Source organism: Agelaius phoeniceus, chromosome 29 (genome assembly GCF_051311805.1).
Source record: "Agelaius phoeniceus isolate bAgePho1 chromosome 29, bAgePho1.hap1, whole genome shotgun sequence".
Taxonomy (NCBI): Eukaryota; Metazoa; Chordata; class Aves; order Passeriformes; family Icteridae; genus Agelaius; species Agelaius phoeniceus.
The window spans coordinates 2,966,421-2,992,919 of NC_135293.1; the positions used below are offsets into that span (position 1 = coordinate 2,966,421).

Genomic DNA, 26,499 nt, shown 5'->3' on the forward strand with positions numbered 1-26,499 from the left:
AGCCATCAGAAAGGAGGTGGAGGGAAGGAGATGGGAGGAAATTCAGACTCCAAAGCAGGAGCTGTCTGGAAAGAGCCCTTGAGCATCCTTTGAGGGGAGAACTCACCTTTGGGCATCCCCCAGCTGAGGGGAGAGGTTTGGGGTGCCACTGGAGCAGGGACAAGGATGTGCCCAAAGCACAGCCAGGACTGGTCCCTGCCCCTCCTGGGCCCTGCAGGGAGGAGAGGAGGAAGCAGCTTTGGGGTCAGGCACTTCTGTGAACCCAGGTCCTTCAAAACCCTTTCAGTTCAAACCTTTCTGTGCTTCTACCCCCAGGAATGGGGATGGGTTGTGGCTGCAGAGCCTGGGAGTAGGGGGTGTGTGACAGCTGGGATTTGGGGTGTGCCTCCTAAAGCCCTGACCTGGTGTTTTACCAGGCACTGCCTGCACCCAAGGGCTCAGAACACAGAAAATCCAGCTCCTCTTCAGCCCAGAGAGATCAGCCTGCTGTGCCCTGCCAGAACCAGGACATTCCTCTGGCTGCCCTGGGTGATTTGAGACCATGGCACAGAGTCAAAACCACCTGTGCCTTCCATTTTAGCCCATGGAAAAAAAATCACCAACTTTGTGTGGAGAGTTACAAGCCACAAGGGTTTGAGTAGAATGATAGTGAATTTGTCACAGGGTGAAAAAGTAGAGTTTTGAGTAGAATGAAAGTAAATTTGTCACAGGGTGAAAAAGTAGAATTTTGAGTAGAATGATAGTGAATTTGTCACAGGTGAAAAAGTAGAGTTTTGAGTAGAATGATAGTGAATTTGTCACAGGGTGAAAAAGTAGAATTTTGAGTAGAATGATAGTTAATTTGTCTCAGGTGAAAAAGTAGAGTTTTGAGTAGAATGATAGTGAATTTGTCACAGGGTGAAAAAGTAGAATTTTGGGGATTTAGAATGAGGGTTCAAGAGGCAAGATGGAGGAATCTGGGTGTGTCCTGTCCTTCTTCTCCTTCTTGTCCTCCATCTTCTGCTGTGATGGTGGCACTTCTGGATTGGTTTAGAGCAGAGACAGACTGTCTAACAGAGGTGATAGGTATTGGAAAATTATGGAAAATTATTGGAAAAAAATACACATAGTTCTTAGTATACAAAGCTAACACCACCCCAAGGGCAGGCACTGTGCCACAGCCTGACCTGCTGGACAGATCTCAGCAGGTCAGAGAAAGAATGGAATAGATAAGAGAAAACAACCTTGAAAAGCAGAACTGACTTCTTTGGTTGCAGGGCTGGAAAAAAAGACTTTTTAATACCTCAGGGGTCATCTCAACCACAGAAACCCAAGAGTGCCCTGTGAGCTTGGTGTCCAGGCTGCTCTGTGCCCTGGGTGCAGCCCCTCAGAGGGAGCAGCTTCACTCTGCAGAGATGGAACCCTCAGAGCCCTGGGCACTGCTGGTGCCCCACAGCCCAGTGCTCCCAGGAGGGGGGAACTGAGTTTGGTGAAGGGATGGGTGCCCATCATTCTGCCCATTCCTACCTGGGCAGTTTTACTCCTCATCAGTGATTGCAGCTTCTTGAAGTCAGGTCTCATAAGTTTCTTGGAGGTCTGTGACTCACTCAAGATAGCTCTGCTACTTTTGGGGGCATAAAATCAGCAGGATGGCTGCTGTGGCAGTGTTGGAAACAAAAAGGTTTAATAAAAGGCAAAATAAAAAACAGGGAAAAACTGAGCTAGGTGCAAGAGGTTCTTGTTCCTGGTAAAACACTTCACAAAAGCCATTAGTTTCTTTGTTCACTTCTTTTTCTAGTAAATTGCCTAGATGGGATTTTTTGGTTTCTGTCTAATTAGCTATCTTTAAGTTTGAGGTGAAGTCCCCCAGGCCTATGGGATGGCTTTTTCACCTAATGGAAGAGGGAAACTTCTGGGCTTCTTTCCTTTTTGAGGAGACAAAAGATAATTTTGTCACTGCATCAATGAGAGGCACATTGCCATACTCATCACCCCTGTGACCCCAGGAAGGGCAGGCCCACCTGCCATTTCTGATTCTGCCACAGACTGAGGATGCAGAGCTGTGATTGCTGCTCTCCCTGCAGCCTCTCAGGTGCAGCAGCCAGAGCCTCCCTCCTGTTAAATGCCATTTAAACATTAAACATGTGATTTAAACATTTAAACATTAAACATGTGATTTAAACATTTCTCTCTGTGGCAAGGCCACAAAAAACACTCAGCACATGCTGGGAGGGGCAGCTTTGAGTTTACTCGAAGTGCAGCAGGGTTCAAACAGGAACAGGGTTATCTCTGAAGGAAGTGGGGTTTCTTGTGGCACAGCCTCTTTTTGTGCCATCTGGGGCCATCTCTGCTCCTGCCAGGGGGGACAGACAGGCAGGCAGGGACAGACAGACAGACAGCAGCTCCAGAGCCCAGTGAAGGGCACTCAGGTGCCCTGCCCAAGTCACTTGGGTTCCTGAGGAGACAGCAGGGATTTGAGCCTTCAGCAGGGGCAGGAAGGAAGTTTTGCAGTGTCCAGGGCCACAGCAGAGCTGGAGAAATGCTCCCACTGCCACTGCCATTACTTCTTCATGACTTTTCTGATCCAGGGCAGGTAGTTGGAGATGCGGGCGTAGACCCCGGGTGGGGAGTCGTAGCCAAAGGAAACAATTCCTTGTGCCACTTTATTGCACACCAGGGGCCCACCAGAATCTCCCTGGGGAGAGATGAAGTTGATTTTAGAGGTAACAGATTTTTTTCCTTGCCTGTGGTAACAGATTTGCTCCCTCCCTGCCCTGGGGCTCCATTCCTGCCCGATTTGGAGGAGCTGTGCTGAGCTCTACCCCTGTGGCTGGTGCCAGGACATCCAGAGAGCCAAATCCTGGTGGGGACTGTCCTCAAACCCTTGTCACCTGCCCTGGGAGCTGCTCCTGCTCCCAGAGCATCCCCTGTGCCCGCCCATACCTGGCTGGAATCCTTCAGCTGGTGGAAGCTGCCTGCACAGACCATGCCAGAATCCAGGTGTGGGTAGAAGAGGCTGCATTTCCTGCGGCTGTAGATGGACACCTGGGTCTCAAAGAGCTTGTGGGTGGCCCTGTCCTCGTCGATCAGACCCCAGCCTGCAATCATGCACTTGGTGCCTGTGGGGAGGTCACTGCCAGTCCTGGGCAGAGGGATGGGCTGCACGTACTCATTGAGAGTGGCCTTTGATGTCAGCTGGGGGAAAACAGGGGGTTCAGAGAGGGCTGTGAGCAGGACATTGGCTCTGCAGAGGCAGGGAGGGTCCAGCAGGCTCTGCAAGCTGCTGTGAGAGCCACACGAGGCTCCAACCCCTGCCCATGGCTCCTTCCCAGATCCCTCCCAGCCTGCAGCACCTGGGGCAGGAGCAGCTTTGGAGAAGGAGCTGGCAGCCAGGACGAGCTCTACCCAGCCTCTGGCGGCCCCCCAGCCCCTCTGTCCCCTCAGAAGCCCTTGCCTGCAGCAGCATGATGTCGTTTTCATAGGTGGTGGGGTTGTATTCGGGGTGCTTGTAGTACTTGAGCACTCCCCGGACCTGCTGGGATTTTTCTGGTTCCGCGAGGTCGTGAGCCCCCAGGATGACTGTGGTGTTCCTGGCCGTGGCAGAAAGAGGGGGAAAGGGGAAATCAGGCTGGGTGTCACCCCCTCCCTCCCTCCCTGATTTTATGGAACTCATTTTACAGGCAGGTGTAGAGAGCTGCCCAGCACAGGAGGGACTGTAGTAAACCCCATAGATTTAGGAAAAGCACCATGGAGGATATGAACAATAGGAATGCTGAAACAGCAAAAGAAAATTCCTGTTTTTCTGTCCTCCACCCCTTAACCTACCTCTGTAACCCTATAAGGCAATGTCATGTTAACCCCTTACCCATTGGTCAAGCTTGGATCCTTTCCAACCCTATAAAAGAAGCGTACTGTACCCCATTAGGGGAGAAAGAAGAAGAGCAGAGACCCTTCATGGACCCCCCCAAATAAAGCCATCTCCGTGGAACAGCCTGCGCCTTCTCCTTCTCCTCTCTCTCTGTCTGCTGCAGCCTCAAGCCCAGGGCACCACTACCTAGCAAGCAGAGCTGAAATCCTGAGAGCTTGCAATCACTCTAGAGCTGATAATCACCATGCTTGCTAGATGGTAGCCCTGAGGCCTTGGCATGAGCGAGCCTCGGGCACCCGGTCCCTACCCAGGGACTGAGCTCCTGAGCCCTAGTGCTGTGCTTTATGATAAGGCCAAATCAGAGAGGCTTTATTAAGGGACCTGCTCCAAAATCACTCCAGGGAAAGAGCTCCCAGGCTAGGGGAGGAAAAAAGGGATAAAACCCCTGTATGAATACTCACCCCAGGCAGTGTGCAGCTGACATCACCCAGTCAGGGGCCACCAGGAAGCCCCCACAGGAGCCCAGCTTTACTATCTTCAGGAATGCCATGTAGGGGTGCGAGTGGGGCCGTGCCTCGTGGCCCCCCACAATCCCATCCCGCAGAGCACCTGCAAAAAAACCCAGCCCAGCATGAGCCAGGGGCTGCTGAGACCCCCAAAGCAGCCCCCAGCCCCCCAGCACAGCCCTGACTCACTGGCACTGGCCCAGGGGCAGCAGAGCAGCAGCAGCAGGGCTGGCACTGTCCAAAGCTGGCACATCTTCACCCACTTGGGTGCAATCCTGAGTTTGCCCCTGGCCAGGAGCTGCTTTTATAGCTGTGCCCAGCAGCCAGGAAACCATGTGCAAAGGGATGATTGGGTTAATCAGGGCATCTCTGGCCTGGCCAGCTCAGTGCCCACATGGCCCTGACTGGCACTGATGGGTGATATAGCCCAGGGTGGAAATGCCAGGGCAGATAGAGTCTGGCACAGCACAGTCACAGCCTCAGGGGCTGCTGGAAGCAAGATAGAGGTGGTTTTGAGGTGTGATTTCATATTTCTCCCACACTTTCTCTTTAATGTTTTTTGCCCTGAGGAAATGCAAGGTTCTTTAAAAAAACCACTTGAAAAAATCATCAGAAAATCTTGGCCATTTAAAGTTGTGAATGTGGTCGAGAGGAGACAATCCTGAAAGTTGCTCTTTCACATTCTTGTTTTCCTTTGAGAGATGCACTGCAGAGCCTCTTTTCCTGCAGAGATTCACCATCACCACCACCCAATTTAAATGAAAGGGCACAACAGCTGTGCCTGGGATGGTTTTGGAGCACTGTGAAAAGTCAGATCTGCAAGGTTTGGGTCAGCCCAGGTCAGAGGGGCCTTCCTGGCTCTTCTTGGCTCCTCTGGGGGCAGAAGCATCCTGCCAGTTGGGGACAGGGATGTGGGAAATGCTGCTCTGCAGCACAAGAGACCAAAGCGGGGAAGTGCAACCACCCAACTGCCAGGAGCGATCAGTCATTTTTAAACCAAATCTGCTCCACCCTTCCTGGAGCAGAAAAACACCTGCAAGTGAATGCCTTGGGCTGTGCTGGGGCCTTGCAGCTTGGGGGCTGCCTGACACTGAGCTCTCCACAGAGCTGAACCCATGGTTTGGTATTTTAAATCTTAATATCGGAAAGCACGAGCTTTAATCAGGACTGTGCAGCAGCACAGCAGGAAAACCTCAAGAGGAATCATCGATGTTTTATCTTGTGTTTGTAATTTGCTGTCTTTGCCCTGCAGTCACTTGTGCTCCCACCCCAAATCTGTGGCTGGAAACCCTCCTGGAGGCAGCAGCCCCAGGACAGGAGGGACAGGCCGTGGGCACAGGGAGCTGAGCTGCTCTCCTGCTCCTCTCTGACTCCAGACGAGTTCCCCTCTCTGAGGCCAAGGTGTTTTGGCCTTCCTGGTGACCTCTGGAGGTTGCCAGGGCTGCTGAGGTGCCTCATCCCAGCATCCATCAGTAACTGCTTCAGGCATGGAACTGGAGCAGGTCCACAGGGCTTCAGGTGCCCCCTGTGCTGCCCATGGCCCTTCCCAGCCCAGCACTCAGAGCCACCAGGCAGTTTCAGGCAGTTTCTGGCAGTTTCAGGCAGATTCTGGCTCTGATCTGAAGGGAAAAGATGAGAAATGTTGCAGGAGGGGGTGTCCCTTCCCTGCCCCACTTGGCTTCAAAGAAAGAACATCTGAACTGGGACGGCAGCAGAGGAGAAGGGCCAAGATCCAGCTCAGGCTGTGGCTGCAGAGAGCAATGGGGACGAGGCAGAGCAGGAATTCTTCTTCATGTGGGGGCTCAGACCCTATCAGCCCCCAGTCATGAGCTGGGCACTCCTTGCCTTGGATGTGTTTGTGGAAGGGACATTTTTTATCTTTTCCATGTTTTGCTGGTCCAGAGAACCTGAACACCAAGGGTGAGGGTGTGGAGCTGTCCCAGCAGCTCATCTGCCTCGACAGAAGGGTTTGCCTGCCCCAGTCCCATCCTCTCCACAGATCTCTCAGGAATCCCTGAGACTCCTCACAGCTCTTGGAGAAGCTGCTTAGAGCCCCTGACAAGCAAAGTTTCTCCATCCTCTGATCTTCCAGGGACATTCCACTCTTGGACAATACCCTTTTCCTGACCCAGACCCAGAGTCCCAGAACTTTCTATCAAGCCCTAAAAACTCTGTACAAATCCATTTCCCAAAATCAAGCCCTAAAAACTCTCTACAAATCCATTTCCCAAAACCAAACCCTAAAAACTCTCTACAAATCCATTTCCCACATTCCACCAGCTCTGTCCTGAACAGACTCATGAGCTGGAGGCTCCCCCTGAGGCAAGAGCAAAGCTCACAGGGGTGATGTCCCTGACCCTTTGGATTCCAGATTTGGGGGGAATTTGGGGGTGATCTCCTGGTGCTGAACGTGCAGCCCTGCACTCGTGGCTCAGCCTTCCTGCTGATTTCCACTCCTTTAATCTTAGGGTCATCTGCTGACCTTATCACTGTGAGTTTCTTTCCACTCTGCTGATAGAAAAGGCCAAAACCTCAGCTGAAAGGGTGAGAGTGGAGGATGGAGCCCTCAGCTTTTGGTGAGAACCACCCTTGCTTGCACGTGGCTTCCTGCAGGAGCCTCCTTTGCATTTTCCACTTTTCTGTGCTGCCATCCAGGCTGGGATCAGTCCATCCAGGGATGGATGGGCTCCCTGGACAGCTCCCTGCTCTTTTCTCTCAGCCTGGGAACATCTCCATGGCTTCCTGGCAGTCTGGAGTGAGAGCCCAGGGACAGCAGGGCTCAGCTTCTGCTGAGACCCTGAGTTAAAAGGTGCTCTGCTTTCCTTTCATCTCTGCCACTCTGCAGCTGATTTGGGTGGGGTCCACTCCACAAAGAAATGTGGTTGATTTTGTAACTTCCCCTTTTTTTCACTTTAGTAGGTAGAAACCTCATTTATTTTGCACGAGAAGCTGTCCCCACTACCTGCACAAGGAGCTGGAGAGCATTTGCTGAACCTCCCTGGGGCAGCAAGGGCCTCCCACAAGCCATGACAGGTGAGTGCAAAGGCAAATTCCCAGCCACAGTTGGGAATAGCACATTCCAAGGCTCTCCTGTTGAGTTTAGCAAACAATAAGGAATTAGGCCAATGCTGGAAATGAACATTTCAGCCATGCTCTGGTTCCTTGGTTCCGGTCTCAGCACCTTGTGCCTCCTCCAAGGTGAGAAGCAGCAGCTTTTTGCCTCCTTCCCTGCCTGTGGGAGGATCCTGACCCATCTCTAGCAGGTGCTTGGTGAGTTGAAGGTGTAGCTGCAGTGTCAGGGCACATGCTCAGCTTGGAGCAGCTGGTTCCCTTTGGAGTGGAGGGGCTGAGGCTCTGCTGCAGCCCCACAGGTGCCAGGAGCTGCTGCACAGACAGGGCTGGATGTGCCTGGGTGTGTTCTGAGAGACTGGCAGGAGCTGGGCCCATGGAGTGACAGCATGGATCTTCCTCCTCAAGAGGGAAGAGGGATGATCTGAGCACAGGGCAGCTGAGGAAGAGGCAGTGGCTCTCTGCCAGGCTCAGGGGTGAGCTGAGTAGCACAGCAGGAAAAGCACTTTGTGTCTTGAGCTGTCTGGGTGTTCTTACCAGCACTTGGATCAGTTCAGGCCCCCAGACCCCACCCATCGAGGTGTTGTCCCTGTTTGACACAGCCTGCTCCACCCTGGCACGTTTCTTCCCTCATGTCACACCTTTAGAACCACAGCAAAGCTGAGAATAACCAGACCCTTATCAAGAAATGATGACAGCTGTTAGAAAAGATGTCAATACTGGCACTCAACAGGAAACTTTATTAAACAACAGGAAGCCCATGCTCATGGGTGGACTTACAAAACACCTCACCCTCCTCTCCCCTCGCTCTTTCAGCGCTGCAGGGCTGGCAGACGGGGCTCTGACTCTCACCTCTGCTGAGCAGGGCTGGCTCCAGCCCTCAAACAGAGGATCTGCTCTGCTCCAAGCCCCAGCTGCCCCTTCCTCCATCGAGCACCCCCTGAGTGCAGACCCAGGCTCAGAAGATGGCTGCTCCAGTGCTGAGCTGGCTGGTGAATCGCTCCCTCCTCCTTCCCCTGGACTCTGCTCACCTGCTCACCCCCAAAGCCTCCTGCCTGCAGCTGGTCGCCGCCGGGAACATCAACATCATCCTGCAGCACTACAACTTCTCGGGCAAGCTCAGCAGGCGGCACTCGGCCGACGAGGGCATGGGGCCTCTCCGCACGGCCTTCGCCATCATCAGCTGCCTCATCATCGTGGAGAACCTGCTGGTGCTGCTGGCCGTGCTGCGCTGCCTGCGGGGCCGCCGCTGGGTCTACTCCTGCATCGCCAGCATCACCCTCAGCGACCTCCTGGCAGGGATCGCCTATCTCTGCAACCTCTGCCTGTCGGGCAGCAAGACCTTCCAGCTGTCCCCTCAGCTCTGGTTCCTCAGGGAGGGCATCCTCTTCGTGGCCTTGGCCGCCTCCACCTTCAGCCTGCTGGTGACGGCGGTGGAGCGTTACGGCGCCATGGTGAGGCCCATCGCCGAGAGCGAGGCCAGCAAGACGCTGCGGCTGCGCGGCCTCATCGCGGCCTGCTGGCTGCTGGCCCTCGCCATCGGCCTGCTCCCCATGCTGGGCTGGAACTGCCTCTGCGATTTCCAGGCCTGCTCCGTGCTCCTGCCGCTCTACTCCAAGAATTATATCCTCTTCTCCGTGGTGATGTTCAGTGTTATCCTCCTGGGGATCATCGGGCTCTACATCTCCATCTTCCTCCTGGTGCAGGCCAGCTCCAAGCAAAGCTGCTCCCGGCATGGCCGCCGGCGCTCCCTGCGCTTGCTGAAGACGGTGCTGATGATCCTGGGGGCTTTCATCCTCTGCTGGAGTCCTCTCTTTGTGCTGCTGCTCTTGGATGTGTTCTGTGACACCGGGGCCTGCAACCACCTGCACAGCCTGGACTGGACCCTGGCTCTGGCGCTGCTCAACTCAGGGGTCAACCCCGTCATTTACTCGCTGCGGAGCGTGGAGGTTCGCCGGGCCGTGGGCAGCCTGCTGTGCTGCTGCTGTGTCAGGGCTGGGCTCTGCAGGCCTGGCAGCTGCGTGGTCATCTCGGACATCAACTCTGGCTCCTCCACAGAGAGCTCCCTGCGCTGCCGGGACAGCTTCCGCAGCGCCGCGGCCCACAGCGCTCGGCCCAGGGCGCCTCTGTCCAGCAACTCCAGCATGATGAGCAATCTGCCCAGTCTGTGAGGGGAAAAGAGGTGCCAGACAGCCCCCAGCACCTCATGGGCTGCTCCTGGCCTGGCAGGGCTGTAGCAAGGCTGAACAGTTGTGAACTGGGCCAGGCTTTGCAGTCCCATCAGACTGGTGCAGCACAGGGACAGGAACTGCTCCTAGAATTGAGTGAAAGCTCCTAGAATTGAGTGAAAGACACGGGGACATTTTGAGATGGATTCTCTGCTGGGACAGCTGCAGTTCTCAGGTTTTGTGTGTGTGCTTTGGATGTGCAGAGGTGCTGTAGCTGCCCATCTGAGGGTGTTTTGCCCCAGGGCACAGTGGCAAATAGGGTGGATTTCCCCAACTAGCTGGTCCTTCCAAGGCTTTGGAATCCTTTTGGACCTTCTGTGATGGGCACAGCTGCTGGGAAGGAATGCAAGCTTGATGCCCAGCCTGAGGATGGCAGAGGGCTGCAGCCACAGCCCAGACTCTCCCCAGGGTGCAGAGGCTGGGCACTGAGCCAGGACAAATGCTGTGACTGAGCTGCAGTGACTAGGCTGGCACTGGCACGGGCACAAGGAGGTGCCCAGAGAGACTGGGAAGCCTGGTGCCATCCTGAGCCTGAAGACACAACCAGTTTGTGCCTCAGATCCCTGCTCTTCTGTTCTCCCATGCAGGGAACAACCAGAGCAGCACCCAAATGCTTCCTCTCACCGTGCCAGAAGGACACAGAAGCACTGGGGACTCACAGTGCTGGCCCAGCCCCTCTGCAGGAGCTGAGCGTGCAGCCCGTTTGTTTTGCAATAAATCAGGGTGTTCAGAAAGCCTTGGGGTGATTTGCTTCGATTTTTTTTCCTCTGGAGGCCAGGTACTGCCTGGGGGATGTTTTTGTAGTCTGGGGACAGCTGGAGCTGCCCTCCTGTTCTCAGGACGGGGGGATTGCCCTGCTCAGGGGGCAGCAGGTCCTGTTCATCCCATCCTGTCCTGTCCTGTCCCATTCATCCCATCCTGCTCCATCCTGTACATCCCATCCTGTCCTTTCCCATCCCATGGATCCCATCCCATCCCATGGATCCCATCCCATGGATCCCATTTCATCCCATTATCCCATCCCATCCCATGGATCCCATTTCATCCCATCCCATCCCATCCCATCCCATCCCATCCCATCCCATCCCATCCCATCCCATCCCATCCCATCCCATCCCATCCCATCCCATCCCATCCCATTATCCCATTCCATCCCATCCGCTGGGGAGCGCTCGGGAGCTCCCGGCCGGGATGAGGGCGCCCCCTGCAGGCCAAGGCGTGGCGGCGGCACCGCGGCCCGCACGGGTCTGCTGCGACTACAACTCCCAGCGCCCCTCGCGGCGGCGAGCGAACTACGGGTCCCGTAGTGCGGCGCGGGGCGCGCCGTGCGTGCCGAGCAGGCCGCAGTGCGGACCGGGGCCGCGGCGATGCTGGAGGAGGCGGGCGAGGTGCTGGAGTCGGTGCTCAAGGCCTCGTGCCTCCCGCTCAGCGTCCTGCTCTTCGTGCCCGCCGTGCTCCTGCTGCTGGGGCCGCCGCCCGCCGCCGAGGCGGCGCACGAGTTCACGGTCTACCGCATGCAGCAGTATGAGCTGGGCGGGCAGCCCTACGGTGAGGAACGGCACGGCCCGGCCGGGCCCGGTGCTGCCGGCAGCGGCTCCCTCAGGGCTGGTGGGGCCGTGGGAAGGGAGCCCCGAGCCCGGGGAGAACCCAGGGTAGGGCGGCCCGGCCTAGGGGAGGGCTCGGGGGGCTCTGAGAGGCGGCAGCGGCCGGGCCCAGGCGCGGGGGAGGCCGCAGGAGGGCCCCGGGTCCGGCCGGGTGTCAGTGCCCAGGGGGCCCCGTCCGGCCGGGTGTCACTGCCCGGGCCCGGCACGAGCGGGAGAGGGGCTGGAGCACCATGGGGGTGACCCGGAGGTGGCCGAGGAGCCCGGTCTGTGGGCTCAGGGCTCTGTGTTTTGGGGTCCTGCATTGTGGTAAACTCGGGTGTGAGCTCAGCTTTGTCCTTTTGCCTTTGACTCCTTTATTGACGGGTTGATTCCTCTTTGCTCTTCATCCTCCTCATCCTCAGCTCTGTGTTGCTCCAGTGGCTCCGTTTCAGAGCCAGTCCTCCCCCTGTGTTACAACTGACCTTTACTTCCTCTGTTCTCTCGCTTGCAGCCTGCTGCTTGTGCAACACCTTTCTCTGGGTCAGAGACACGCCCTGTGCTGGAGTCCGTGAGGTGCTGCAGCCCTCAGCCTCCTCCCCTGTGTGCCCACAAACCCAGAATCAAAGGTTGTTTCTGGGTCTTCTGTAGAGATTTTATTCCAGGCCAGGGCATGTGTTCTGTCTGTGAGTGACTCTTCCTGTAGATTTAACAATGAACAGCCTCACTTTTCATTTGTGCTGTCCATGAGACACCACCTCTCATTCTTTCAGATCTTAATAAGTTCAAATACATAAGATATTAATTGCAGCTGTGCCTGTGTACTTCTTAAACACTTCATGCTTCTGCTGGCTTCTAAATAAATGAAATTCTTTCTGGGTTCTTGCATGACAGTTTCTCAGAAGGTGTCCACACCTTGAGGGCTCCTTTGCTGACAGCCTCAGGAGCTCCAGGGCAGGCCCTGCATGGGGTTAGGGCTCTCTCTCTTTGCTCAGGTGCTGGGAGCTGTTTGCTGACAGGCTTAGCAGGGATCTGATTCAGCTGGCTTTCACTTTGCTTGCCTGAATGTCCCCTCTACCCAAGTGCTCACAATTTTGTGACCTCTTGAAAAGCCAGCTGTTATTTTTTTAAGATGCTTCCAGTTTAGTTTTTCTGCTGTTTCTTTTCCTGGAGCCTTTTAGCTTGGTGGGCTGTTTCCTTTGTTCCTTCCTGCTCCCTTTGGGTAGCTGCTGTTCCTGTTCCTGTGTGTTCTGAGATGTCCTTCAGGATAAAAGCTGCATTTCAGAGCAGTCTGAGTTGGAAGGGACCCACAAGAAGTGCAGAGTCCAACTCTCAAAAGGGATCAAACCCATAACCTTGGTGTTATTAGCACCATGCTCTGACCAACTGAGCTGATTTGTTGTTCCAGATTCTTGTATTTTTTTTCCAAAAATACCAAGTAACAGGTTGCTGCTCAACCTCCTCTTGCAGAGGGAAGAGATTTTTGTCAGCACCGCTCATGGAGCAATTTAAGAACAAGCTTGGACTTCCTCTAATGCTGATAGAATGAGAATTCTTTAGTTTGTAAATGAGTGATTATTAACCAGCTCTTTGTGGAGAAACTACAGAAAATGAAGCTGTCAGGAAAATACTGTTGTGTCTGCTCTGCTTAGATGGCAGAGAGAGCAGAACTTCAGGTGCACACATTGCTGTGTTTACACATCATTCCTTTGGGAATGGTGGAGGGATTATCCTCACTTTGAATTGTTTTTCTCTGGTTGGAGTGGTGGTGCTGTTAATATTTGTTTGTTTAGTGTCAGAGGTCTGTGGGGAGAATTCACATTGTGCCTGGCCTCTGTTTCTGGGTGTGTGGCCCTCACTGATACTGTGCAGGGGAAATGCAGATTTTTCTTGTTTAGATGTTTCTGTGACCAAACTAATGTTAGAATTAAGCTAAGCCAGGTTTAAATGTAGTTCTTAGCAATGCTCCTGTTTGACAGAGGCTGGAGCACCTTGTCTGTCCCTGTGTGAGGACCCAGAATGATGAGATCTCCAATGGAGGTGCCAAAGTTATCGAAGAATAAATTGAATTATAAATTATAGGGTGCTTTGACCCTCTCTATTTGCACAAGATGTCCTTTTGGCCCTCCCTTGGGGAATGCAGGAGCTTCTGGCAAGCCTGCTGTGTACTCCCAGGGGATTGCATTTCCAGTGGGGGATTTGATCTGCTGGAACTGAGAGCAGGAGAGGGTGAGCCCTGAGGAGCAGCCTGCTCCTCCAGAACCTTCCTTGGGGTGACATGGGGCAGTGTTGTGTCCCTGGGGTGACATGGGCCAGTCTGGTGTCCCTGGGGTGACATGGGCCAGTCTGGTGTCCTTGGGGTGACATGGGCCAGTCTGGTGTCCTTTCATCAGGGGCTTCTACAGCTCAATCCTCCAGCTGGGGGAGGCTCTGGAGAGGCCAGGCTGTGTGCAGGTGTGTTGGTTGTCAGGTGCAGGTGAGCAGACAGGTCACCTGAGTGTTGTGTTGAGGATTTAGACTGGAAGGTGAAGTTGTGGGATGTGGAACAAGGGGTCTGGCAGGATTTAGCCTAAAAGGTGAAGTTGTAGGGTGTAGAACAAGGGGTGTTTGGCAGGATTTAGGCTGGAAGGTGAGACTGGGGTGTGGAACATGGGATCTGGCAGGATTTAGGCTGGAAGGTGAAGCTGTGGGGTGTGGAACAAGGGGTGTTTGGCAGGATTTAGACTGGAAGGTGAAGGTGTGGGTTGTGGAACAAGAGGTCTGGCAGGATTTAGGTTGGAAGGTGAAGTTGTGGGGTGTGGAACAAGGGGTGTTTGGCAGGATTTAGACTGGAAGGTGAAGGTGTGGGTTGTGGAACAAGGGGTCTGGCGGGATTTAGGTTGGAAGGTGAAGTTGTAGGGTGTAGAACAAGGGGTGTTTGGCGGGATTTAGGCTGGAAGGTGAAGCTGTGGGGTGTGAAACAAGGGGGATCTGGCAGGATTTAGCCTAAAAGGTGAAGTTGTAGGGTGCAGAACAAGGGGTGTTTGGCAGGATTTAGGCTGGAAAGTGAGGCAGTGGGGTGTGGAACATGGGATCTGGCAGGATGTAGAATTAGAATGTGAAGCTGTGGGGTGTGGAACAGGGGGTCTGGCAGGGTGTAGACTGGAAGGTGAAGGTGTAGGTTGTGGAACAAGAGGTCTGGCAGGATTTAGGTTGGAAGGTGAAGTTGTGGGGTGTGGAACAAGGGGTGTTTGGCAGGACTTAGGTTGGAAGGTGAGGCTGTGGTGTGCAACAAAGGAGATCTGGCAGGATTTAGACTGGAAGGTGAAGTTGTGGGATGTGAAACAAGGGGGATCTGGCAGGATTTAGCCTGAAAGTTGAAGTTGTAGGGTGTAGAACAAGGGGTGTTTGGCAGGATTTAGGCTGGAAGGTGAGGCTGTGGGGTGTGGAACAAAGAGGTCTGGCAGGATTTAGGCTGGAAGGTGAAGCTGTGGGGCATGGAACATGGGATCTAGCAGGATGTAGAATTGGAACATGAAGCTGTGGGGTGTGGAACAGGGGGTCTGGCAGGGTGTAGACTGGAAGGTGAAGTTGTGGGGTGTGAAACAAGAGGTCTGACAGGATTTAGGTTGGAAGGTGAAGTTGTGGGGTGTGGAACAAGGGGCGTTTGGCAGGACTTAGGTTGGAAGGTGAGGCTGTGGTGTGCAACAAAGGAGATCTGGCAGGATTTAGACTGGAAGGTGAAGCTGTGGGATGTGGAACAAGGGGTCTGGCAGGATTTAGCCTAAAAGTTGAAGTTGTAGGGTGTAGAACAAGGGGTGTTTGGCAGGATTTAGGTGGAAAGTGAGGCTGTGGGGTTGGAACAAAGGGGTTTGGCAGGATTTAGGTGGAAAGTGAGGCTGTGGGGTGTGGAACAAGGGGTCTGGCAGGATGTAGAATTGGAATGTGAAGCTGTGGGATGTGGAACAAGGGGTCTGGCAGGATTTAGGCTGGAAGGTGAAGTTGTGGGGTGTGGAACAAGGAGTGTTTGGTAGGATTTAGACTGGAAGGTGAGGCTGTGGGGTGTGGAACAAAGGGGTCTGGAAGGATTTAGGTTGGAAGGTGAAGTTGTGGGGTGGGGAACAAAGGGGTCTGGCAGGATTTAGGCTGGGGGTCTGGCAGATTGTGGCTGCCCAGGAAAACCCACAGACCTCTGCTCCATCTCTGACGAAGACAAGGAAGCGAAGTCAGCTTTATGCAGCTTCTGGCCTCTCTGCAGCCCCTCAGACTGTCCCCAGGAGCCTTCTGAGCAGGAGGCAGGCTGGAGCAAGGGGATTGAGGTGCAGTTCCTCAGCAGCCCTCCTGCTTTCCCTGCTGGCAGGCACCAGGAGCGCCGTGCTGAACACGGAGGCGCGCACTGTGGAAGCGGACGTGCTGAGCCGCCGCTGCGTCATGATGAGGCTGGTGGACTTCTCCTACGAGCAGTACCAGAAGGCTCTGCGCCAGTCAGCAGGGGCTGTGGTCATCATCCTGCCACGATCCATCTCCTCTGTGCCCCAGGATGTTGTGAAGGTAAGCAAAAAAGTTTTCTTCCCCTTCCCATGGGAGGGAATTGGAGTAATTGGGTATCGGAGAAATTGGTCGCTGCAAGGCTGGAAGATTTTGTTGGAACGCACAACAAATTGTATTCTAATTTTAAAACAACTCTCTCTGCTTTGGTTGTTGATTTTTTTCTTGACACCTCTCTGTGGGGGTGTTCACAGGGGTCCCAGGACAAGGGAAGAGACGAGAATTTTGACTTTATGTTTCAGAAGGCTGATTTATTATTTTATGATATATATTATATTAAAACTATACTAAAAGAATAGAAGAAAGGATTTCATCAGAAGGCTAGCAAGGAATAGAAAGGAATGATAATAAAATCTTGTGACTGACCAGAGAGTCCGAGACAGCTGGACTGTGATTGGCCATTAATTAGAAACAACCACATGAGGCCAATCAAAGATGCACCTGGTGCATTCCATAGCAGCAGATAATTATTGTTTACATTTCATTTCTGAGGCTTCTCAGCTTCTTAGGAGAAAAAATCTTAACAAAAAGATTTTTCATAAAATATCATGGTGACTCCTCTCGTGTTTAGCAGATGTTAAGTTTGTGTCTTGCTTAAATCTTCAGCAATTCATGGAGATAGAGCCAGAAATGCTTGCTATGGAAACCATTGTGCCAGTCTACTTTGCAGTGGAAGATGAGGAGCTGCTGTCTATCTATGAGCAAACACGGGCTGCTTCTGCATCACAGGGTTCTGCCTCAGCTGCAGAAGGTGAGTTCTAGCAAGGAGGAAAAAGTTCTGAGGAAGACAGGGCTGTTCCCACCTCTGGGAGGAGTCTGCTGTGCACCATGAACCAGTGTTCTGCCACCTTTGTGATTATTCTGTCTTTGTCAAAGTGTTTAGAGATTCAGTGGAAGAAAAGCACAGTATGAGAAAACATTACTTGACTATATTTGGACATACAATTGCAGGAAGTTCTCAGTCTCACACTGGTAAGGTAGAAATCAAAACTAGGTTAAATCAACATTGAAAACGTTAAGTGATGATGGTGTGTTGGTAGAAACTGAAGCTTTTTTTCTGACCACAAGTCAGTTTGATGCTTCCATGTAAATAGTGTGACTGTGTTATTGACCTGCTGCTTATGACTAATTTCAGTACTGCTGGGGAGAAGTTTTTGACCCGCCAAAATACTGGGATTTTAGGACAGAATGAAAAAGCACCAAGATTCTGTGTCATTGCATAAACACCAGTGACAACTGAGAGGGCTTAAATGGTTTAAAGCTGGTCTTTCCAAAGCTCAGTTAGCAGGGGAAAGGAAGGGATGAAACTTCCCCAGGTGTACATTGTGGGGTTTTTTGGTGTTTTTGTTTCAGTTCTGCTGCACACAGCAACTGCCAATGGCTTCCAGATGGTGACCAGTGGGGCTCAGAGCAAAGCTATCAATGACTGGCTCATCCCCAGTGTGGAGGTGAGTTGTGGATGGATGAGGTGACTTCTTTTATTGGGATTTTATCAGACATTTGGTCAGGGGAGTCTCAGCCAGGTATCTGAACTGAGGCCACAGCAGACTCAGCAGGAATGCAGAAGTCAGGCTGTCCTTGTACAGGCACACAAGAGCTGATGGGGAGTGACACTGCTCTTTTTCTTTCCTCTGCAGGGAAGGCTGACAGGGCTAGGTGGAGAAGACCTGCCCACTGTTGTGATAGTTGCCCACTATGATTCCTTTGGAGTGGCTCCAGTGAGTATTTTTTTTCCTGCAGCTCTCTGTTCCTGTCCTTTTTCCCTCTGCCTTAAGTCTGTGGGGCAGCTTCTGTGTCTTTTCTTGGCCTTAGGGCTGTGGGGCAGCTACAAGTGGAGCCCAGTGCTGTGCTGTGCTGTCCTGCAGCTGCTGTGGTAGCTGAGAGCCAGTGTAGCTTTGTCACCTTGTGTCTGTCCCCCCTCATCCTGCAGTGGCTGTCCCACGGGGCTGACTCCAATGGCAGTGGGATCTCAGTGCTGCTGGAACTGGCCAGGCTGTTCTCTCGGCTCTACACCTACAGGAGGACCCATGCTGGGTGAGGAACTGCTCTGTTTGGGGTTAAATGTGTGTAGCTGACACGTGCAGGGGATTTTGTGGGAAGCAGATTCCGTCCTCAAGCACTGGGAGCTCCTCAATTTTAATTTCTCCTGAGTATGTGGGAAGTGGTGATGTGTGATGGTGTTCACAGGGGTCTCAGGTTGAGGGGAGAGATGAGGATCTGACTCCATGTTTCAGAAGGCTTGATTTATTATTTTATGATATATATGACATTAAAACTATACTAAAAGAATAGAAGAAAAGGTTTCATCAGAAGGCTGGCTAAGGTAAGAATAGAATAGGAAAGAATAATAACAAAGGTTTGTGCCTTGGCTCTCTGTCCAAGCCAGCTGGGCTGTGATTGGCCATTAATTAGAAACAACCACATGACACCAATCCCAGATGCACCTGTTGCATTCCACAGCAGCAGATAACCATGGTTTACATTTTTTTCCTCAGCTTCTCAGGAGGAAAAATCCTAAGGAAAGGATTTTTCATAAAAGATGTCTGTGACAGTGATGGGCAGGATGTCAGGTGCAGGTGGTTGTGATTTCACCACACCTCCAAGTGCAGGAATTCCTGAGTGCAATTCCAGTTCCTGAGTGCAGGAATTCTTGGAGTGCAGCATGCTCACCCTTTTCTGGTTTCTTTGATGGGCAGGTATAACTTGCTGTTCTTTGCATCTGGAGGTGGCAAGTTTAATTATCAAGGAACTAAGAGGTGGCTGGAGGATAATTTGGACCACACTGGTGAGTAAGGGGCTGGTTGTGTTAAAAGTCTATAATTAATCAGCTCTCCTGTGAGAATCCTTGCTTTTTTAGGAGGGGTGGAAATCCCAGCACAAGACATAGCAATAAAGGTTTGGGTTTTTCTGTTCCAGATTCCAGCCTGCTGCAGGACAATGTAGCATTTGTTCTCTGCCTTGACACCCTGGGCAGAGGCAATAGCCTTCATCTTCATGTCTCAAAGCCTCCCAAGGAGGGCACCTTGCAGCATGCATTTCTGAGAGAACTGGAGATGGTAAGGAAAAGTTCATGGGAATTTGGGACTTACTATGCAGCTCTCCATGAGAGGTGAAGATATGAAGAAAGAGTGTGCTATTGAAATAACTCATGTATTATTTAGAATCACTTGATTTGAAGTGCAGACAAATCCTCATGCCACAGTCCCAAGTGAAGCAAACTAGATCTGCAAATGCTACCCTGTACAGACATTAAAACAGCTCTTTTTGACCTGAAAATAATAATAAAAAACCAGCTTTAATAATATCAATAACTGCACCTTACGTGCTGGAGCACACAGAAGTGGGTGTAGGCAGGCAGGGCAGTGCAGGGTGGGACTCTGCAGCGGGCAGCACCCCTGAATGGTGTTCCCCTTGTCCTCAGGTTGTTGCCAACCAGTTCCCAGAGGTGAAGTTCTCCATGGTGCACAAGAAGATCAACCTGGCAGAGGACATGCTGGCGTGGGAGCACGAGCGCTTCGCCATCCGGCGCCTGCCCGCCTTCACCATCTCCCACCTGGAGAGCCACAGGGACAGCCTGCGCAACAGCATCATGGACAGGAGGTGAGGCCTCCAAACCCAGCCCAGAAACTCGGCCTCACAACTGTTTGTGCTCTTCTGGTGGTCAGGGTATAGCTGGCAAATGTGGGAGCTGGGCTCTGGGTTCAGGCTCAGTGAAAAGTGGGTGTTTGTGGCAAGTTCATGATTCCCTCTTCTGCTTTAGGGCACGAATAGACACTAAAGCACTGACCAGGAATACTCAGATCATTGCTGAGGCTTTGACAAGGGTCATCTACAATCTAACAGAAAAGGTAAGAGGTGCCCACTGTGGCAGTGCTGGCCAGACTTGTCCTCCCCAGCCAAGCTCAATAATAACCTGGGTTGATTTTTTTTTCCATTTTCCCTTGCAGGGAGCACCTGCAGACATGCAGATCTTCACAGATCAGATGGTAAGCACAGTGCATTATTTTTGTAACCTGTGGAACCCAGAGTGTGGGAGAGAGCTCTGATGTGTGGTTGACTCCCTTTCTCTGGTGGTATTTTTTTGCAGGAAATCCAGCAGGAACAACTGGAGTCAGTGATGGACTGGCTGAGCAGCCAGCCCAGGGCTGCCCAGCTGATTGATAAGGACAGCACCTTCCTCAACACCTTGGAATATTACATGGGACGTTACCTGAAGGATGTCAAGCAGCATCATGTGAAGGCAGACAAACGGTGAGAAAAGACATGAAAAAACCAGCCAGGCCATGCAAACTGGCTTCCCCCAGACTGAATTTTGTCTCTGAGCTGCAGTTTTCTGGTTTCTTGACATGCAGCTTTGTTCTTTCCTGCTCTCCTGTCAGTTTTGGTTCATGCTTGGTGTTCTCCCAGAGAAAGCTGCTTGTGATTCCTCACAGCACAGGAGCAAGGCACAGCAGCTCCCTCTGTCTGAAAAGCTTGGTTTTAAACTGTTTTGGTTCCACTGTTCTCACTCTCAGAGCAGGAGAAGGCTAATTTTTGGTTAATTACAAAAAGACAGCTTCCATCCTGTTGAACCTGCTCGGGCTGAAGCTGTTTTAGTGAACAGAGGGAGGAATCTTTCATGTTCAGCCTCTTTGGAGACAGCTGAACACCAGCATGAGTTCTGAATTGTGTCCTTGGGCTTCTGAGAGTAGGAAAACAAAGTCCTGATGACTAAAACCAGCTCAAAACCAGTGTGGGGGGTGCTCATGCTTGCCTGGTTGGGTGAACTTGGGAGCAGCTCTGGGCTGTCCTGACTGCAGGGTCAAGAAGTGCAGCAAAACCTGAACAATTTCTCCTTTGCGCAGGGACCCCGAGTTTGTTTTCTATGACCAGCTGAAGCAGGTGATGAATGCATACAGGTATGGAATTCCTCTGGGCATGCTGGGCTGTTGTCTCACCCCCTGGCAGGAACTGCTGCAGCAATTTCATGTTCCCTTCCCCTTCTTCCAGGGTCAAGCCAGCAATCTTTGACCTGCTCCTGGCTGTCTGTATTGCAGCGTACCTTGGTGTTGCCTATGTTGCAGTGCAGGTGAGAGACACAGATGGATTATTTTCCTTATAAAACAAGTTAGATACAGAAATTCACACAGTGCCAGCACTAAAGCTGGAATAATAATGCCACTTATCTGTGCTGTAGGCAGTCTCTTGCCATTCTAATGCAAACCTGGTTTTTAGAGCTGTTTCTTGTACTCAAGGACATGCATAACTCACTTGCTAACCTATTTTGGCTCCAAACTGAAACTTTACAACAAATTTTAGTTACCTTGGTTTGTAGCTTGTACTACTAGGAAATATCTGAACTTGGGATGCAGCTTAGAAATGCATCTTCAGAGTTCTGCTTTCTTTTTTCAAGGAAACCAGAAATACATCCTGTGTCCATACCTCTGGGAATGGGATACTCCATGCCTTGGCCAGCCAAATTAAATGTAATTTTTGTGTCAGTGTTAACCAGGACAGTGTGAGCAAGGCTTTGTTCCTGCCTGGGTTCATGAAAGGGAAGATTTTTACATCACTCTCAATTTTGATCACTTTGTGTTATTTGTGTCTATTATTTGTTTAGGGAAACCACAAGCATTTAAAATGTGTAAGAATATAAACAAAAGGGAAAACATACTTTGATCCCTATTAGCAATCTTTATTAGTTCTGTTATTTGAATTTGAAATTATTTGAAGCCTGGGTCTTGTTACATCTGTCAAATATCAAGTCAAAATACAATCAATCCCACCAAAATCAAAAGAGGAATTAAGTGAATTTCTAAGTCACTGGGGAAATGGTAAAAGAGTGGATCCAGTTAAAGAATTGTGAATTGCTGGGAATCTCTGTTTGCCTGGTTCATTTTTACCTTCCTGGATCTGCTGGCAGCAGTGTTTCTATAGAGACCAGGAACTCCATGTGTTGAAATCTGAAGCTTTCTCCTCGCCTTCAGAGGGAACAGAATTGCATTAAAAATAAAAATTTAAAAAATCTTTAACACATCTTCACAATGAGGTGGTACAGACCTGCACAAACACTTCTGTAAGCCATCATTTTCTGTATAACTTGGCTTCCTTGTCATAATTCCTCATCCATCAAGTCCCACTCCATCTTCAGGATGAGAGGTTGATGCAAACAAGGCATTGCATTTACTGGTGTTGTTTTAAGTCTTCTGCTAAGCTGTGTGTTTAGAACTGTCATGGTTACTTTTCTTCCCTTCTGTTTCCAGCACTTTGGTCTCCTTTACAAGTTGATACAGAGATTATCCCTTAAAACCAAGCAGCAGTGAAGCACCAAGTCCCCCACCCAGCAGCACTGAGCCATCGGTGAGCCCATTGGGAACCTTCTGCCTTCCACTGAACCCTGCTGCTCCTTTTCCTTTGTCTCCTCTTTGCTACTGTATAGAGGGGAGGAAGGCATAAAGAAAATGAAATTTTAACTCCTGTGCACCTTTGAAGTGCTTTTCTTCACCTTCTTCCCCTGACTTGTACCAGGTTTTTCCTTTGCATTTTGGTGAGGGAGAGGCTGAGAGACTTCAGCAATTCCTGCAGTTTGATTTTTGAGCAGCTTCTCTTGAGTGTCACCCAAAGTCCAGCACCTTCATGGACACTGTCACATAGCCAGCCTGGGAACTGAAACTACAGCATCTCTGCCCAGCAAACAAGGACTTGGAGCAGTTGTTTAAAAGAAAAAACCAAAAAGTGCACGTGCAAATTAAAGAGAATGCAATTAGCACGTTTCCTTATGGCACCTCTTCCTTGAGCTCACTGCCTGGCTTTAGGGAGTTGTGCTGAGCAAGCAGTGTCTGCAGCAAGCACCTTCTTGCATTTTATTCCAACTCTCCCCCTTTTAGGAGGTGCACTGGGAGGGATCTTGAGGGTTATTACAGGATGAGGAAAGATTGAGATTGGGTTTCTGGCATCAGGGTTCTGCCAGGGACAGGTTCTGTTCTGTCTCTCTTGCAGGATGCATTTTGCTGTGTACTTGATTTCTCTGGGGGTTTTTGGTCCTTGAACAGTTCACAGCTGCCACCACTCTGTGCTCAATTCTTGCTTGATTTTTGAGGGGTGTTCCCTACTCCAGCTGCTGCAGGATCAGCTTCTGTGCTGTTCCAGGTACTTACACAAACTGGTTCTGTTGATAACCAGAGAAGAGCAGCTCAGACCTGGAAAATTTATTGAAATACTACAAGCCCTAGGCTAGTTGTAGGTCTAGAAGATAACCCTGAGCACTGTCCTGCCACCCAGCAAGTTCTGAGTCCTTTTCTGTAACCTCTTCTGTGTACCTGAGGTCTCTTCACATGCCACAGTGACACTTTCTTTAAAATTTAAGCTACTGCTTGTAATTAAAGCAGCATATCCTACAGAGGCTGAAAAGCTATTTTTTGACTTGAGGTGGACCTTTTTTCTTTTGAATGCAAGGAGAATTCCAGCTGTGGATTCCTGTCTGCTTGTTGTGGCCAGTCCCTGTCCTTTGGATGGGCACCAAAGCACTGATTTCCATCCTCCTCTGTGTATTTTACTCGAATCTCCTTGGAGTACCCTTATCCCATGATTTGTCCTTTCTGCTACTTTCAATATGTAGCAATTTGTTCTTTAAAGGATCTTGTCTTTTCCAGGAAAGCCTGCTGGTGCCAGTGGCTCACCAAGGTGCCAGCATGGTGCCAAGCACTCCAGAACCATCAGCCCCCCAGGGAAATCTGCCTTTTCCTCATCTTTTGAGTGCTCATTTGAAATGTGTCTCTCTGCAGGCCTCAAGTGCTCATGGCACTCCTCTGCCAAATGAATTTATAATGACTTCAGAAGTTGCTGGAGTGGCTGGAAGGCAAGCCTTGATTGTTTTCCACTGGTTTTTATGCTCTGCCCATAGAGACTGCATCTGCTGTGCCCTGGGGAGCTGCAGGCCCTGGGCTGGCTGGGTTTAGAACATGCCTGGTGCAGTGGCTCTCTGAAAAACTCTGTAGGCTCTGAATATCTGGGAGTAGTTTGAGTCCTCCAGCTGCAGCATCAATTTCTGGTGTGTTACACTTAAGGAGGTGGTGTTCCCCCCAGTCTAGCAGATTATTTCACCAGTCTCAATGATTACTTTGCTGAGAAAAATTAGAAAAATAATATTAGAAATGCTGCTGCAGCTTGAGTTGATGTGTGTAAAATCTGGCAGTAGTGAGCAAGAGTGAAGAGAACAGACCTGGAACTTGTTCCTTGCTGTGGAAACTGTCAGCCTTCAGTCTTCCAGGTGAGAAATTCAAAGTTCAGAGTGAAAAACTTGCACCCAGTCTGTTTGCAGAGGCTGTAGCACAAAGGAAACACCTTAGCTCTGTGTGGTCTCAGCAGTGAACTGTTAACACTCCTGATGCTGTGCTAGAAGCCAATGGAAACAACCTAAAAAAAAAGATGGATAAGAAAAATGAGGAGAGTTCATAAACCTGAGGGGCAGTTGGGATGGTGCATTGCTCTCTCCCACACAATGTTAGTTTGTCCTGTAATCCTTTTGTCTCTCTCTCCCTGGTTGCCAGAAAAAGTAATTTTTACAACAGATGAAAGAGTTTTTGCTTTTGATCAAAGTACACGTGCACTGAAACATGAATGCTCCAATCTGAGATAGTCAAATCCCAACTTCCTCATAGCTGGAGCAGAGCCCCCAGCCTGGGATTGAATTTAAATTCCAACTTCCTCATAGCTGGAGCAGAGCCCCCAGCCTGGGATTGAATTTAGTTCCCACATTTTTGTTTCCTTGCTAAGTCAACAGAGGAGCTTGCAGAGAGCCCCTGGAGCTGATCTGCACTGCAGCATAACTGAGCAATTCAGTCACCAGCACAAAGGCAGAAATCCAACAGGTGTTGTGATCAAATAAAAGTTCTCCACAACGTTGCAGAAGAGCTCTGTGTAGCTGATTCTTGTTGCCCTTATTTTTACCTGTCCTCTTTTTCTGAGGAGTTTGCCTGGCCTGTAGGGAAGAGCATGGAAAGCTTTATATCCACATCCACACACTAGTGGCTAGCAGTTGATACTCCAAGCCAGAAATCCATTTTCTTTGCTATTTACCTGACTTCACCTGTTGTCCTGCTGCTGTCAGAGTCTGCAGTTCACCAAAAAAAAAATGGTTTTCCAGCAGGTTTTAACTGAAGCTGTTAATTCCCTCTGTCCACTTCCACCTGCATGGGCACTATTGGGAATTGTTTGGGAGTAATTTGGATTATTGTAGTTCCTCTCCCAAATGAGAGAAGTAATGCTGTGCAATATGAACTCCACTCCTGAAGCCAGAATGGAATTAGGTCTCCTGCTATCTGTGGCTGGAAGTCACCACAATCTATTTAGACATTCAAAACCACAGCTATACCCAAAATTGCTGTGGGGCTTGGTTTTGAGGGTGTTTTGTTTGTTTTAAATCTCATGCTCTTACATTGTTCATGGCCCAAACCCAAATCCCAGGCTGCTCCTTAAACCCCATGTTTAAGCTGGGTTTTACATTTCATTTGGTCTTGACTCACCAATCTGAAATGCTGGGGCTGCTCCTGGATGTCTCAGAAAATTGGGCCTCTGGGTGCTTGAGTGTAGACTCCTGCTTGCTCACTTTAATCTGTTTAGTTTCTATTTGTAGTAACTGCATAGCAACTCCAAGGTTATAATCTGGAATATTTGCAGCTCAGGAAAATGATTTGATTTATCTAGCAATGTTAACTCAATTATTTATCTCTTGTGTGCCCTGAAGAACAAATGTATATTGAGGTGAATATTTAAAAGCTAATAGAAAATTCAATGCAGTTGATTTACATATTTTAGGACTGTAAATGTAATAATATTTAAGTATTTTAACTTTGGGGTTTTTTTTATTTGTTTGTCTCTTTTTCCCTTGGAAAATAAATCAAGTGAATAGGATTGATGGATAGATTTGTCAGAGAACTATTTGCTCACAAAAATGGAATCTCCTTGCATTATTTGGAGGAATAGACACCTCTAGAAAATGGGAGAAAATCGATGTATTTAAAAGCTTCATCCTGCCTAGTCAAAATAGTATGACAGAAAACATTTACACACTCCAAGCATGATTCCAGCACCTTGAGGTGAGCAAATTCCTGTTTATTCTGAAGGTTTGTGCTCATGTGAAGCAATTAAAGATTCTATGCAAAACAGCTTTGGTACTGTGAAAAACTGGTTACCTCAGCAGCCAGCACTGTGTGCTCATGGAGATTGTTGTGCCTCTGTCCTTGCCCAATGCCTGTTTGAACACTAAACTATTTATTCCAATTACAAGCATTGCAAGAGATCTGTTCCCTGAGTCTGTCAGAGTCGTGGTCAGAGGTGTGGAGTGGCAGAAGGGCAGAGCTGGATGTGCTCTCACCCCGGTGCTGAGTTCAGCATCACAGCCCTGAGGGCTTCTCCTTGGGAAACCCAGCACCAGCAGCGTGTGGGGCTGAGCAGTGTCCCCATGGTGACACAGGCAGCCCTTTGTCACTGTTTGATAGGAAATGACAGAGCCATCAGAAGGCTGAGTAGCATAAAATGTGTTGTCTTTACTTGGAACCACTTTTATACACTGAGCAATACAGCTGGACCTGATTGGTCATTTAATCAATACATTTAACCTGATTGAAAATCAGCTATCCTCAAAATACACTTGAGAAACGGCTGAGGGAGCTGGGGGTGCTCAGCCTGGAGAAAAGGAGACTCAGGGGTGCCCTCATCACTCTCTGCAGCTCCTGAAAGGTGCCTGTGCTCAGCTGGGGCTG

The 26,499-nt window shown here is 50.5% G+C and overlaps 3 protein-coding genes and 1 long non-coding RNA gene across 4 annotated transcripts; 3 read left to right on the top strand and 1 right to left on the bottom strand.

Moving 5' to 3' along the window:
* Positions 1-2,208: 2,208 nt before the first annotated feature.
* LOC129131299 (mast cell protease 1A-like) lies at positions 2,209-4,612 on the bottom strand. The gene is made up of 5 exons (XM_054650218.2): positions 4,543-4,612; positions 4,309-4,456; positions 3,434-3,569; positions 2,923-3,174; positions 2,209-2,674 (listed from the first exon to the last, which is right to left on the bottom strand). Exons 1-5 carry the CDS (start codon positions 4,604-4,606, stop codon positions 2,540-2,542), a joined length of 735 nt encoding a protein of 244 aa, XP_054506193.1. The 5' UTR covers positions 4,607-4,612; the 3' UTR covers positions 2,209-2,539.
* A 3,657-nt stretch (positions 4,613-8,269) lies between these two features.
* Positions 8,270-10,367, top strand: S1PR4 (sphingosine-1-phosphate receptor 4). The gene has a single exon (XM_054650029.2). It carries the CDS (start codon positions 8,388-8,390, stop codon positions 9,591-9,593), a length of 1,206 nt encoding a protein of 401 aa, XP_054506004.2. The 5' UTR covers positions 8,270-8,387; the 3' UTR covers positions 9,594-10,367.
* A 592-nt stretch (positions 10,368-10,959) lies between these two features.
* On the top strand, positions 10,960-25,902 carry NCLN (nicalin). The gene is made up of 15 exons (XM_054650026.2): positions 10,960-11,198; positions 15,570-15,760; positions 16,364-16,508; positions 17,111-17,205; positions 17,395-17,475; positions 17,688-17,791; positions 18,454-18,542; positions 18,674-18,813; positions 19,179-19,357; positions 19,518-19,605; positions 19,705-19,743; positions 19,845-20,008; positions 20,602-20,655; positions 20,747-20,825; positions 22,000-25,902. Exons 1-15 carry the CDS (start codon positions 11,018-11,020, stop codon positions 22,057-22,059), a joined length of 1,689 nt encoding a protein of 562 aa, XP_054506001.2. The 5' UTR covers positions 10,960-11,017; the 3' UTR covers positions 22,060-25,902.
* Positions 11,313-15,526, top strand: LOC143696121 (uncharacterized). Its single transcript, XR_013185527.1, has 3 exons — positions 11,313-13,755; positions 14,170-14,667; positions 14,822-15,526. It is a non-coding gene; the product is annotated as an uncharacterized LOC143696121 (long non-coding RNA).
* Positions 25,903-26,499: the final 597 nt, after the last annotated feature.

Coding starts and splice junctions, on each gene's coding strand:
- LOC129131299 (XM_054650218.2), bottom strand. CDS start 4,606: ATGTGCCAGCTTTGGACAGTGCCAGCCCTGCTGCTGCTGCTCTGCTGC. Junction 3,570..4,308: donor TCAGCTGCACACTGCCTGGG/GTGAGTATTCAT, acceptor TGCCACGGCCAG/GAACACCACAGTCATCCTGG. Junction 2,675..2,922: donor AGCTGAAGGATTCCAGCCAG/GTATGGGCGGGC, acceptor ATCTCTCCCCAG/GGAGATTCTGGTGGGCCCCT.
- NCLN (XM_054650026.2), top strand. CDS start 11,018: ATGCTGGAGGAGGCGGGCGAGGTGCTGGAGTCGGTGCTCAAGGCCTCG. Junction 19,358..19,517: donor AACAGCATCATGGACAGGAG/GTGAGGCCTCCA, acceptor CTTCTGCTTTAG/GGCACGAATAGACACTAAAG. Junction 20,826..21,999: donor TTGCCTATGTTGCAGTGCAG/GTGAGAGACACA, acceptor TTCTGTTTCCAG/CACTTTGGTCTCCTTTACAA.
- S1PR4 (XM_054650029.2), top strand. CDS start 8,388: ATGGCTGCTCCAGTGCTGAGCTGGCTGGTGAATCGCTCCCTCCTCCTT.